At 39.9% G+C, this 14,302-nt stretch overlaps 2 protein-coding genes across 4 annotated transcripts in view; both read left to right on the top strand.

Moving 5' to 3' along the window:
- Positions 1-497: 497 nt before the first annotated feature.
- On the top strand, positions 498-5,099 carry yipf3 (Yip1 domain family, member 3). Its single transcript, XM_043256125.1, has 9 exons — positions 498-760; positions 1,467-1,676; positions 1,760-1,866; positions 1,951-1,996; positions 2,722-2,814; positions 2,917-3,048; positions 3,144-3,257; positions 3,345-3,468; positions 4,101-5,099. The coding sequence occupies exons 1-9, from the start codon at positions 689-691 to the stop codon at positions 4,229-4,231; spliced, it is 1,029 nt and encodes a 342-aa protein (XP_043112060.1). The 5' UTR covers positions 498-688; the 3' UTR covers positions 4,232-5,099.
- Positions 5,100-7,784: 2,685 nt separating this feature from the next.
- Positions 7,785-14,302, top strand: part of lrrc73 (leucine rich repeat containing 73) — a 7,709-nt gene continuing 1,191 nt past the window's right edge. Inside the window, exons 1-6 of one of the 3 annotated variants that reach the window (XM_043254624.1) lie at positions 7,789-8,738; positions 9,842-10,002; positions 10,764-10,886; positions 11,271-11,371; positions 13,746-13,941; positions 14,058-14,302. The exon at positions 14,058-14,302 is cut by the window's right edge and continues 1,191 nt beyond it. In XM_043254624.1, coding sequence (XP_043110559.1) covers positions 8,467-8,738; positions 9,842-10,002; positions 10,764-10,886; positions 11,271-11,371; positions 13,746-13,941; positions 14,058-14,170 — 966 coding nt within the window. In that variant the 5' untranslated portion in view covers positions 7,789-8,466 and the 3' untranslated portion in view covers positions 14,171-14,302. Of the gene's footprint in view, positions 8,739-9,841; positions 10,003-10,763; positions 10,887-11,270; positions 11,372-13,745; positions 13,942-14,057 lie in introns of all 3 variants that reach the window. The other 2 variants (XM_043254626.1, XM_043254625.1) reach the window with 2 other exon arrangements.

Genomic DNA, 14,302 nt, shown 5'->3' with positions numbered 1-14,302 from the left:
AAAAAAAAGTTAATTTAATAATTATTATTTAAAGATTTTAATATAATTTTGCAAATATGAAATGTATCATGTTTATTATACGTGTGTGGATGGACGTTAAATGTTGAGTATTAACATTTTGTTACTGACAGTTTAAATGTATGGCATCTCTTACACGCTCAATTTTATTTTATTTTATTTTATTTTATTTTGTTTCTTATTTCAGAAACGTAAAGAAATAAGAAACATTTTATTTCACGGCATAAAAGTAAATGTGGGGAAAACATCACAAAATACCGCATACGTCACACGACTTTTATTTTGACATGACATAACCAGTTGACGTGCTCGATGTTGTCACTTTAAAGCGACAAGGAGGTAACATCTATGTGGTTAAATGCGAGCTAATACAAAATATTGAAAATAATAAAAAATAAAAATAAAAAATAAGACTTGTATTCCAAGACTGAACAAATAAGGAAATTCCGATCTGAGCTTTTATTTGCGTTTAGCGGAAGTAGCGTCAAACATTTCCTCGTCATTACGTCAAAATTTTACCCCAGCGCTTTACAGCTGGCAAAATAATCCGCACGAACCATTTTAATGCTTAACTACAATGAGCGCCCGAATCAAAATATAGACAGTAGCATCTTAAAATTCCAGCCGCTAATCTTTCTGATTGTATTCTTGTGCCTCTTAGTGCAAAACAATGTCGGCATCACAAGGAAGCACAAACACGAATACGGAACCATGGGGGAGTTTTGATGACAACATTATCCAGGTAATTTCACCTCAGTTCGTTGTTATTATTGTAACATATAACCTCTGGGATACAACTTTTTTTACTGTTAATAAAGCACAGTGTGCCTTTCATAGCCTGACCTCCAAGGCTTGAAACAGGCTTTGCGGTTATACCATGCTATATTTTGGTATAGACCGCGGTGTATACCATAGTAAAAAGTGATATATTTAAAATGCATTTATTTTATTCAAAGTATAGCCGAAATCAAACATATTTACTGACAGATAATTGATATAAAATAATAATTGAACGTTACTTACATATTACCTGTGCGCAATGCAGTTAATGTTAAATTCACAATGTGTTTTATGATTTATAATAACAACACCAGACTTTAAATTAAAATTATTTAATGTGCATGAAGTGTACTTGACATAGTTCCACTTAGCACGATGCAGTGTACTAAGAATATCTGTACTCTACAATGCACAGTGTTTCAATTTAGTAGGCTTTAAGTATACCAGGTTAGTATATTAAAAGTGCGGGACAAGTGCATGAATATAAAAACGTATTTGTTTAGCATTTACGGTATATGTCATAATTTTTAGTAAACAAATCAGCACAAAGTTAAAATGCTGCATAATTGCATTTTCTAACATGTTACTAGTGTGCAATTGGTTTTGTGTTAAAAAACATTAATAAACTTTGTAACGCCGCTTTTGTTCTTCCACGTGACCGACCCCAGGGCAGCGGTTCGGCAGTGATAGACATGGAGAATATGGATGACACCTCTGGTTCCAGCTTTGAGGATATGGGGGAGATGCATCAGCGTATGAAGGAGGAAGAGGAGGTGACGGCCGAGGCAGCAGCGACGGAGGAGGACAACGGAGAATATGGAGAGTTCCTCGGGATGAAGGGCTTGAAGGGACAGTTGGGCAGACAGGTTGCTGATGAGGTGAGCTAGAGAGGGAGGGCTAGGAACTAGTTAGACGTATGATTCACATGAAATGAGCACTAATACAACTTGTATCCACGCAGGTATGGCAGGCAGGAAAAAGGCAGGCATCGAAAGCGTTTAATCTCTATGCCAATATTGACATTCTCCGGCCGTACTTTGATGTGGAGCCTAATCAGGTCAGGAACAGGTAAGATGCGTGCCGGGCTTTCTCAGCGTCTGCCGCAGCATCCTCGCTGATAATGACTCCATTAACCTAGCGCCTGATCCACAGGTTGGTCGAATCCTTGATCCCAGTCCGAATGATCAACTTTCCGCAGGTAAGACACTATTTTAGCTGTAAGCAATAAGCAGCAACTTAAGTGTGACTTAAGTGCAAGAGCAGACATCCATGAGTGAAATAGATGAATATTATTACTATAAAGTCCACTAAGGCCTCTCAATGATCAAAGGTTTGCTGAAAAACTCTTTTCTGGTATCGGACTGAGAGTTCATACTTTTAGCAAGTAAAAAGTCTTTTAGTATAATTAAAAAAAAATTGCTATAAACAGATTTTTAAAGTAAACATACAAATAAATAATAATTACATTATTAGTATTATTTCAACACTCACTGAACTGAAGCAACTTTTCACTTGTTTATTCCATACATTACTATTATTATTTTTTATTTATTTATTTTAAATGATTAAATATGATCATCATTTCTTTAATCACTGCAGTATCAGTGCATCACATAACATTATATGTTTTGATCCCCACAATAAAAAAAAAAGAGAGTTTTGATCATAAAACTAAGCGTTTCAATAGTTCTGTCGTCTTACTAATTATTAATTAGATATTTAGTTTGTGAACAAATATGTTTGTGTTATTTGTAATTGCAAGGGTTATTTAATTTAATCTGCATGTCTTTCCTCATTGTCTTGCGGCGCATTTTAATTTTTAACTTTACGAAAAGCCAAGAATGCTGCTCAACCCACAGGGCAGCGCAGATGTTAGGAGATGTTTTCTTCATCCTGCTTCTTTTATTGATCTTTTAAACCCAGAAAGTTGCTGGAGAGCTGTATGGACCAATGATGCTGGTGTTCACGATGGTGGCTATTCTGCTCCACGGCATGAAGACATCGGGAACTGTCATTGTAAGCTGGTTATTTTATTTTTTGTGAGAAATCTCATCCAAAACTTCATGCTGTGAACTATCTTTCGAATGACCGAATCTCATCGCTCGCTTGTTGAAACAGAGAGAGGGTACTCTGATGGGAACTGCCATCGGAACCTGTTTTGGATACTGGCTGGGAGTGTCCTCCTTCATCTATTTCCTGGCTTACCTGTGCAATGCTCAGATTACCATGCTGCAGATGTTGTCTTTGCTAGTAAGTACCTCGCGTTAACCACGAAGAGGGTGTATGACATGCTCGTGCTGGGTCTGTTCAGTTTGCTCTGTGTCTCATATCATCTTTGCTTTCAGGGTTATGGTCTCTTTGGCCACTGTATGGTCCTTTTCATCACGTACAACGTCCACTTCCACTCTCTCTTCTACATTCTCTGGCTGGTGATCGGAGGACTCTCGACTCTACGCATGGTAATGGAAAAGTGAACAGGGGCTGGGATTATACTTGTACACTCCGTCCAAGCTTTGCCTTCACTGCTTTTCTTGTGTTTCTCTCAGGTGGCTGTGCTGATTTCCCGTACCGTCGGTCAGACACCTCGCCTCATCTTGTGTGGAACTCTGGCCGCTCTTCACATGCTCTTTCTGCTCTACCTGCACTTTGCTTATCATAAGATGGTCGAAGGTAAGACGTGAGCCTGAGCGTGAGAAGATACGCCAAACCGTTTTTTGGAGCGAAGATGCAAAAAAAAGTATTATTAGTTTTATCACGGGTCACCAGACAAAGAAGAATGGTAAATTAATTTATTGCTAGCTCCTCTGTAAATGTTAACATCCAAATACAAATTGCATTAATATTACTACTTTATATCTGCAGCACACTATGCAGTATATCATTTTCATGGCAGTAAAGTTCAGTTCAAAATACTAACAGCACTGAATTGCTTACTGAAGGTGTGTAAATGATTATAAGAAACCGATACGATTACAAGTTAACATAAGTGTGCCATAAGTGGGATGAAAGAAATGGTGCACGAGAACGTCTTCAAGGCATTATTGTGACCTCTAGTAATTGAAATTCCCTCTTAAATCTAATTTTAGAGATAGTTGAACACCTACAGTGTCTGTTTTTGCCTTTTTATTTTTAGCTCATCAGAATGAGGCCAGTTTGAAATTTTTCCTTTGTCTGATTTGTGAAGTCTCATTACTCTACTTACATCAGTTGCCTTATCATGTCAGTAATGCAAAGCAATCCTGTCTACCGATATTAGCTGACATCTGACATCTTTGTCACTGTCGTGTTTTATCTGTTTGCAGGTATTCTCGATACCTTGGAAGGACCCAACATGCCACCCATCCAGAGAGTGGCCAGAGATGTTCCCGCTGTTGCAAATGCTGTTGTAAATGCCACCATCAAGTCAATAGCTGCAGTCGTACAGTCACAGTGATTACATATTCGTCTTCTTGGATTGGACGCAGCGTCCAGTGAGGCGGGTGTATATACGTAGGGTCTGGGGAACGAAACAAAAACATGGAGCAGTCTCTGTTGAGTTTAAATCTCATACGTTGTTCCTGACGCTGTCATACAGACCTAAAAAGATGTTGTTGGTCTAGATGGCTTAACTTGATTTGGGCTCATGTTATTATGAGACACACACTATATCTCGTTCACTCTACACTTGTCTTAATACTTTTTTGCTAAGGGTTACAGTCTATATGACCTGCTAATATTAGAACGGTTTATTCAGAATGTGTATGGATTCCTTAAAGATGCTGATACTAATCATTTTTCCTCAAAAACCCTGTTGACATTAAATGCAGCTGGATGTTTGCACTCCGTGAGAGTGCACTGATTGGACCGATTGTCTTCACGAACTCTCTGTTACCGAGTGACGTCACACAACACTTCTGCTTTTAGATTGTTGCTTTTTTTTTTTCTTTTAGATATTTTCAGTGTCAAAATAAGTCAAGGTTCGATAGAGAAATCTTGATCTGAAGGCCAGGCGCATAGAAATACAATGGTATTTTATGCGAAGACGAGAAAGATTGTTATGGTGCATGCAATCTTTTTTTCCTAATCCATATTTAACCAGCCATTGTGGTGCAGTCTGATTCCTGCTATTTAAAGCTATGGTTGGGGGTGAGGGTTTCCTGCTCTCTCATTATGTTGTCTTTTACATGCGAGCTTCTTATTTAAAGGGTTCTTGTAAAGAGAAAATAAAGAAACACTGTCGTCCTTATTTGTGATCAGAGGTGTCATGCTATAATATATTTAATACTTGGAATTTAGACTCCAAATAAAGTGATTAAACAATACCTACAATACTATTTTGTATTAATACTGCACATAACATTAACATAAACCCAGACATGGTCAGTACTCCAAATGATTTAATGTAGCTTAATGAAAGCTGCTCTGAAATGAACATACTGGAAATAGTTTCATAGAAATCTTAACTGTAGGAATATTGTTGGTTCATGTACACTCTCCAGCCAGTTTAGTTAGGTTCACTAGTCTAATAAGCCAATCTTGTAGCAGTGATTCAGTGCATTTAGGAAGCAGTTACGTTTGAATAAAGCATCAAAATGAGTAAGAAAGTTGGTTTGAACATGGCATGGTCTGATTTCAGAAATCATTGATCTGCTGAGATTTTTATGCTCAGATATCTATTGGGCTCTATATAAAGATCAGTGAACAGGTAAGAAATTAGAAAAGGTTTGTCCAAGAAGTTGCTTTATTTGTCCCTAAACTTTTAGAGAAAAAAAAAGTCAAAAGGTGGGAAAGTTGCCTAATCTAGCTACAAAATAGCTAAATTGGCAACACTGATAGTAATCCTGAAGACCTTGATTAGCTGAATCAAGTGTGTTTGATTAGGGTTAGAGCTAAACTGTGCAGAACATAGAACTGCCCTCCATGAACTGAGTTTGAGATCAATGCTTTATAGGGAATGGTGTGTGGGTAGGGTTTCCAGCACCTTGTTAAGTCTACAGTGTGAATATTTAAAGCCATTTTGAGGGCATTAGTGTCACACGGTCATGACTAACCTGCTCTTTCCTAAAGATATGGGCAGAATGCAGTGATCTGATTAGCCAGTGTCTGACCCGGATCCAACTAAACGGGCAACATCAGACAGATGTTACAACATGAATTAATTACACATGATCTAGATTGGAGAGGTGCGGAAGAGTGGCTCAATAACTGATTTCAAGTGTTACATTTATGCTGTCATACTATATATAGAGTTTGTAGAGTTCATTTTAATGCTCTTGCTATACCAATAAAGAAAAGAAATAGGATGGAATAGACTGTAAATGCGAAGAATTTTCTTGCTGTTCTTCTCCATGCAGATCATTTTAGTGCATCGTAATTAAACGGGAATCTTGATAGAGGGGAAAAATAATTTAAATGAATACCACAACATGACCCCTTGAAATAAATACGAGGGCTTTCAAACAGTCCTAGAAGAGAAACCTTTGTAGTGAAATGGCAAAGGCCTATATTATCGCGCTTCCCGAAATAAGCGTTTCAAATTTGCACCTAAAAGGTTGCAGAATAGGATAAACTAGCTACAACATAACCCTAAATGCATGAGACTAGAGACCGTGGCCAAAAATAATAAGGAAAAGATAGCTGGATGGATCTTGTGTATAGACTGAGTCAGTCTCTGTTCTCATTTCTTTTCTTGTATTATTAGAAAGATTCGGGTCGGTCTTGAAATATGAAGTGCTGAAATATTTTAATGACACCAAGACAACATTGGTGCACAGGATGAAAAACGTGTTTTTTTTAAAGGCCCAGAAGAGTAGCAGTTGAAAAGAATGAAAAGTTAATGTGCTATATGGGTTTTTTAGTCCTTAAAAAACCCATACGCATTTTCCAGTAACCTCTGGAGTCTCAAATACTCAAGAATCCTATTTTCTCGAAACTACATAATAAAAAAAACCTTGTCAGACGAAGAAATGACCACGAATGTTGTCCCAACTAGTCAAACACAGTTGTCTGAATAAAGAGTTTCAAACTGTTGAAAGGTCAAGGCTTTTCATTGTATTCATCCCGGCATGAATAAATCATCTAGTTACTGTTAAAGGTTTGCTGTTTTCTGTGTTGTTTTGTCATTACTGTTATTTATTTGTTGTACTGTGACATAAAAAGCTAATCTTTTTAACTACTGTCAATGTTCTTGAGGTCATAGTGTGTCTAGTTTCAAAGCCTAGAGTCTTACTTATATTCCTTCTATGGATATTTTAATCTGTTAGGTCTTGTCATGTATAAGCAAACGTACGTTTAATAATGTGGTGACTTTTTAAACGTTCTTTTCTTCTTCCAAGAAACAGAAAATAAAACACTGCGTCAACGAGAGCGGTCGTTTCACTGTTATCGAAATGTCAGGCAACGTTGCATGAATGAACAAATGCACATTTGCTCAACGTTTTCTCAGTTTATTGTATCTTTCTCTTAGTTCTTGGCGTTCTGGTTGACTGCTTCGATCGGGGTAAGTTAAGGTGAGTTCATACACTGGGCTGCATTAGGAATTAAATGCGTTTGTTTCATTCAGGGCTCACGTTTCCCCGCTCTCTCGCTGAGGCCGTCACACAGATAGGGCCGTGCAACCAGACACGCTCTGGGTACAATAGGTTATACTATCCACCTTCACATCCTCAGACTGCTGCTGAGAGAAGAAACAAGTCGCATTCACGTGGAGCCGTTCAATATATTATTCACAAGACCTGCGCCACAGAGCTGCCATTGGAGGATGACTGTTTGTGAACGGATGCAAGCAATGGCTAACAACAAAGTTTTTTATATGCATTTATTTTATAGCAGCTGTTGGGTAAAAACTCACACATTCAGACAAGATTAGACAAGTATAGCTGTTATTTGATGCACACGTTTTGAAATAATAAAAATAAAACTACAGGTTAGCCATCATAAAGCCAGTGGTATTGTTTTAAATGTGTTATTTGTTTCAAATAAGCAATAGGTTCTTTTGTGTGTTGCAAAGCCTATCCTGTGTAAGAAAAAACCCAACCACTACAGTTTTAAATTAATTGTAAATACCGAAACTATTGTTTATGATCAATAACTGTATCAATACGTATTTCTTTGCCTGTTTATTCGTAGTGACAAACTGATATGCACAGAAATTCACCTTGTGAAACAAACCTACTCTGGCAAACATGTGTGTGACAACTTGCCCCGGCGTTCTCTTTAACGCAACAGACGCAACCTACTTCCAAGACCCAACTAATCATCCACGCAGCCTCCACTCGTTACCTTGCGCCCATTTTCCGTTCCCCACGCAGACGCGTTCTCTCCTCGTGGCCAATCCCAGCATCAGCTGTCAGGCGGATTACCTCAAGCCCGGAGTCGCCTAAAGCCCGTGTCGTTGCCGAGATGGGGACGATTTAACGCGCGCGACGTTTAGGGGGTGCCCATAGTAACCGACATCATCATCACCACCACCACCACCACCATCATCATCATCATCATCTCGGGCTCACAGCCTCGAGGACCCTCCAGCATGTCGGGTGGCAAGCGCACGAAACGCTGAAGCGAGACAGCAGCATCAGCAGCACCACACCTACCGCGCGCGACACCGCGAGCCCGGTGCACGGGATTAGACGCCGCGGATCCGACCTCCGGGATCCATAATGCCCGTGAAGCGAGCCTGACGCCGCCGAAATGCTGCCGGGCTCTATTCAGATCACGGGAGAGGCGCTGTCCGGCGCGGAGATCAAAGACATATGCGACAGTCTGAAGGAGAACAGCGTGCGGCTGCTGTCGGTGCGCGGCTGCCAGCTGTCCGACCGGGACTTCGGCCGCGTGTGTCGCGGCGTGGCGGAGAGTCACTCTCTCGCGCAGCTCAACCTCAACCTCGGCGTGGTGTCCACCATCGGCCGGACCAAGCAGCTGGCAGACGCTCTGAAGGCCAACAGATCCGTCCAGACCCTCTTGTGAGTGCTTCTTTAGGGGCTTTAGCAAGCGCCGCCGCTCTTCTTATCCTCGTCTCGCTAGGCTATTATCGAGGAGAAGTTTCCTGCCAGAAAACAATATCACTGGTGGTCTTTTGGACCCCTAAACAACATATCCAGGATCTGCCCTAACTAAACTTTAAAATCTGCTATCAATACTATTGGCTCTTATGATGGCTATAACGTGATCTCCCTCACTTGTAGTAAATGTGTGTTATTTAAAAAATAGATCTTAATTGTGTATCATTTTTAAACATGTCCTATACATAATATGTATGAAATTAAAGTTGTGGCTCTTCCATTGACAAATGTGTTTCTCTCCATGGGATTTCGATTACATCACTGTAATATTAGAGGCTGATAGTGTTTCTCACAGCGTTTGCAACTTTGCGTGCTGAATTGGGATTGGTCTTTTTTTACAAACTCACTGTTGTCCTTTTTTTTGTCAAAATGATTATTTATAGGCTATTCTTTTGCTATATTGGGAAGCCTTACCACCCCCAGTCATGCTGTTTCTCCTGTGAATGATATAATTGTACAGATATCTGTGAACCTGTAGTTACCTCTCATTTTTAATCAGTTTAACTACTTGTTTTAAAAAGCCACACCATTTTTGTTTAGTTATTATTATTATTATTATTATTATAGGGGTGTGTTACTGGATATGTCTAAGGGAATAATTTGTGTGCTTCTCTACAGGTTACGACTTTAAGTGTTTAACATTATTATAGATAGTATTACGTTTCTACTTTCTTCTTGTTTAAATGAATAACTCTTTTCCTCTTAAAATGATTGATTTATTGAATTAGAATTAGTTTATTCGTTTGTTATTATTACTTTTGTAGTCTATTGGAAGTAAAATTCACGTCAGTTCATAATTATGCTGCATTTTTTGGAAAGCACCTTGTACATTTATCATGTTAATATTGTTTATTTTTAATACATTTATTTGTATTTATTTTGTAACGCAGAAGCAACAGCACAAGCGCTTCGGCTATCTTGAAAGCGTTGTCTTTTTTTATTCAGGGAATGCAAACGTAGCACAGAAATAAAATAATGAAATAATGTTTTCTATGCCTTCCTAGTCTCCACGGAAGTCCACTTTTAGACGCGGGACTGGTCACCCTGAACGCAGCCCTCTCCACTCACCCCTCACTGGTGTCCTTGGATTTGGGGGACTGCATGCTGGGAGACGAGGCGGTTCGTCTCATTTGCGGCATGCTTCCTCCGGATGGAGCCAAATCGGGTAAAACGTCACGGCTTTAAGTGTTTAAGACAGTTTCCATACAGAAAAAAAAGCTGCTAGTCGCACTATACGTTCTGTTTTAGTGAGTATTACAGTATTTTTCAGTTGGTTGTATCATTACGTCATGTGCTTATGCTAACGTGTCAGAAATGTGCATCGTTTTGCAAAGCTGACGCGTTCTTGTTCCTGTCCCCGAACCTCGACGTAAACACATAGTTAACATACAACACTTTTGAGACTCATTTTCTTCACTTTTATTGAATAATAAACAAAGTGGCCTGTAGTTGATGTACAATATGAAGGGAGAAGAAAATAACATGCATTTACCTTAAAGCTGTAACTTGTTTAGATAAAAGCTTAGCACGTGGAGGATGATAATGCATGAGTGAATGAATGAATGCATTTGCTAATTTGTGTTATCATAGCACAGAATATCACGTTTTTCAACCTAGGGCAAGAAGCCATTTTTTACTAAATTACTCTTGGTGTTCAACGTACTCATAAATCGCTTTTCCAGAGACGCTTCAAAACTTGACTAAGTGCTCCAAATGTTGACGTTCGGATCGTAAAACGCCGATGAAGACCGCGTGTAAGGTTTTCATCGATTTCGAGAGCGTTTTTTTCGGGGGCCTAACACGAGGAAATTGCTACAAGCCTATGAATAATGCACATCCGAAATGAAAAATACTGTAGCGGTGGTTCAGGCTGGGATCTGTGGTGAATTAACACTGCTGTTTTATGCGATCGATAACACTGCACAGGGCTTAAAGAGCTTACGCTGAGTGCCAACCCAGCCATCAGCTCGCAGGGTTGGGCTCGACTGGCCATCGCCGTGGCTCATAGCTCACAGTTACGGGTCCTCAACCTCGACTACAATCCCTTAGGTGAGCCACTTTCTGCAGTTTTGACAGTTTTGGCACGCCGGACATGATGCATAGATATTGTTAACATTTTTAATCTGTATTTGTAAGCTCAAGAGTTGGCTTTAAACGTTGGTAAAGTTAATTGCGTGTCACGATTCGACACAAATCTATTTAACAATTAATTCAAGGAGGCAAGTCTTTGCCTGGAGTACAGCGGTCGATGTAGACGTTATATACTGAGGCATGTATTTGCTGACTGTTGCTCCCCGGTGAATGAAAACTGCCACCGGAGCGTGCAAATGTTTCTGCTGGGAAAAATGCAGGGTTTGCACTTTGAAAAGCACTTGGTTTGCACCTCGTACCCGGAGTCTCTGTCTCAGCTTTTCCTATTGCTCGTGTTTTCAGGGGATCACATTGCTGGGATGCTGGCGGTCGCCGTCGCGTCCAGTCGAACTCTTGAAGTTCTGGACTTGGAGGGAACCGGCCTCACCAATCAGTCAGCACAGGTACATCCCATACTATCCATATATATATATATATATATATATATATACAAAATATATAACATAAAATGCTTAGGAAGGAGTTACAGCCATTTTTATACGCAGTTCTATACAAATGTAGAAAGTGCAATTGGGAGAAATAAATATAATCATAAATAAAATGTTTATTTTTCATATTTAGTTGAGAATCCTTTCAGGCAATGGCTGCAATAAGTCTTGAACTCATGGACACTGGCAGAGACTGTACTCTCAAGTTGGGCACTATTTGAGGGGACAGCCATTTTAAGTGGTGTCCGAAACCATAGTGGATGTTCTCGAGTGCACTCATTCCATCCCACAATGCAACGCAAAATCAAGCATACAACCGATGTACACTCGAAGGCTAGACAATCCCCATAATGCAGTGCGAGGGTTGAACCAGAATATGGCGCCCGCAGCTGAATCCTCCATCCATTCATTTCACAAAGCGCTCGTCCGATACGACACAGGATTCATTGTACATTGATCATTAAATTGTTTAACTGGTTTATACATGATTTCTGTGACAGAATTCAAGATAAATTATTAGAATTATTAAAAGTGTATTATTAGTTTTAGTATAAAGCGCTGTCCCGATGAATCTGGGAGAGTATTTCCCTAAACATTTACAATAAACTCCAGCCATGCACCGCTCCACAGATGACGCTGTGAGCTCTTCCGAGCCTTCTACATCCTTTTTTTTTCCTCCTCCCATCATTCTAGCACTTGGTCTTAACTTCAGCCCTTAAAATGCTTTCTCAGATGTGCTCTGGCTTCTTTTAAACCAGCGCTTCCCAAGCCTGTCTTGAAGGACCTCTATCCCTTCACCTTTTATCTGTCTGTCTCACCCAACACACCTGATTCCACTCATCAGCTCGTTACTACAGACCGCTAGAACACATGCCAGATTAGGGAGACACGCAAAACCTGCAGGGAAATGTTTGGAAGTTTGGAACCCTCTGGATTTGCTCTTGTGAAATCTTCAGAATGCACTAAACTGTTGATTTGTCTGCTCCTAATGTTCCTGCTATCTTTCTTATGGATTTGTTTTGTTTTAAGAAACTCAGCAACAGCTTCTAAATGCAAATGGAACATTTACACTGTAAAAAAAAGTTCCAAAAAGTAGTTTTAACTTAAAATAATGCATTAACCCGCTGATTTAAAATTTTTGGTTTAGTCAACTTGAAATGTTAAGTTATTTTAATGTTAACTGGCAATTGACAATTTTAGCTGACTAAACTAAAAAAAATGTAAGTCAGCGGGGGAAACACATTATTTTAAGTTTTTTTACAGCCTTGAATCAACTCCAGACTTGTATCTGCTTAACTTAATAGGCCTCATCTGTCCATGAAACAAGTTTTGTGTCAATTTTCCAACTTGAAAAGGGGAAGGTATATATTAAAGATCTGGAATTCCTTAACCTTTCCTCCAGTTTTGTTGTGAATACTCTCAAATTAAAGCTGAGAGTGTTCAAAATATTCACTACATAACTGCAAATGAAATATGTTTTGTTCGGCAGCTAAAATAATAATAATAATGTGCCTCTGCCTGAATATTTTTGTATATAGACTCAACTATACACACACAATAAAACAGATATAATTTTTTTTTTATGTATCAATTAAATGCAGCCTAGTTGAGAACGAGTGTCTTAAAAACACTGCAAATCTCACAGGCCCGATCTTTTGAAGAGTGGTGTAAATCTACAAAGAGAATGTGATTATTCTTCACAGTATCACAGAAGTACTGACTCGGGTACATTATGAGAATTTCTGAAAGAGTAAACACTGTTCCTAGGACCTGTTGATTTAAATCAGTGATGAATTAGGGCTAAGTGCTGTGCGATGCATGTAATGTAATCTGTGCAGCGGCTTCATTCATCTCGCCCTTGAAAGGAGATAGGGCATGTAGATCAGATATGTACTTTATGAACCATACGAGTAATCCAAAACCTATCCTATCACCACCTGCTGAAAAAAATGGATTAAGCTCAACTTTAAGCCATAATTCCCCCGTCGCCCTCGTGTCATCGCGGCCTCATTTCATTATCTGTCTTCAGCGAAACACAAAACGAGATGTTAAGTGGAATGAAGTTAAACCAGAAAATATCACAAGGTCCGTACGGCATGTCATCAACTAAACAGATAAAGCGTTCCTTCAAAAGCTTTCTCGCTCGAAATCGGCAGAGGATTATATTTCATAACTCTCCACTAGAGGGCAAAGCTGTACAGGGAATTTTTTTTCGATGCCTACGACGTCAGAGACGGTGACAACGTACAGTATTTGAGAAACGACGTATTCCGCCACGCCGAATAGCCGTCTTTTAAACGGACGCCTTCCCTCGATTGTCTGTGGTCAGGTCTTCCTGGACATGGTGGAGAACTACCCCACCAGCCTGCGCGTGCTGGTCCTGGCCGAGAACGACATCAGCCCCGAGCTGCAGCAGCAGATCTCAGACCTGCTCTCCGAAGGAGAGGAGGAGGAGGATAAAGACGGAGAGGCGCGCGGACGCTCGGTGACCCCCAAGGAGAAACCCGCCTGGGTTCCCCACAGCAGTAAGGGCTGACCAGCCTCACTCTCTCAGCCTGTTCTCTTTGCTTCAAGACCGTTTCGTTTAGATTTCTCTTCCACTTTCTCTTTCCCTCTTTGTGTGTGGATGACTTTCCCGGAGTAACCGGCTCTAAGAGGCTGGGCCAAAAGGGAAGTACAGAAATCGACATTACTCATGCATTGTTTAGGAGAGATCATTTCTACTCACGAAATAGAAATACGAATTTCTTATAATGGCCAAGTTGTGAGTGCTCTGTCCTGTATATCCTAAAGTCATTAGACTTAGAGGTCGTTAGTAGCGAGGTTACGTTTTAAAGGAATACCATTCTGTCATCACTCATCCTCACATCGCCCCGAACCTACTTG

Source organism: Puntigrus tetrazona, chromosome 13, assembly GCF_018831695.1.
Source record: "Puntigrus tetrazona isolate hp1 chromosome 13, ASM1883169v1, whole genome shotgun sequence".
NCBI classification, from domain to species: Eukaryota; Metazoa; Chordata; class Actinopteri; order Cypriniformes; family Cyprinidae; genus Puntigrus; species Puntigrus tetrazona.
The sequence above is the reverse complement of the archived record's forward strand: the minus strand, read 5'-3'. Positions and strand labels throughout refer to the sequence as shown.

Bases quoted from the DNA above. Each gene is read 5' to 3' on its own strand.
- yipf3 (XM_043256125.1), top strand. From the start codon at position 689: ATGTCGGCATCACAAGGAAGCACAAACACGAATACGGAACCATGGGGG. The intron at 761-1,466 runs GTAATTTCACCT...GACCGACCCCAG, and splicing joins TTGATGACAACATTATCCAG to GGCAGCGGTTCGGCAGTGAT. The intron at 2,815-2,916 runs GTAAGCTGGTTA...TTGTTGAAACAG, and splicing joins AGACATCGGGAACTGTCATT to AGAGAGGGTACTCTGATGGG.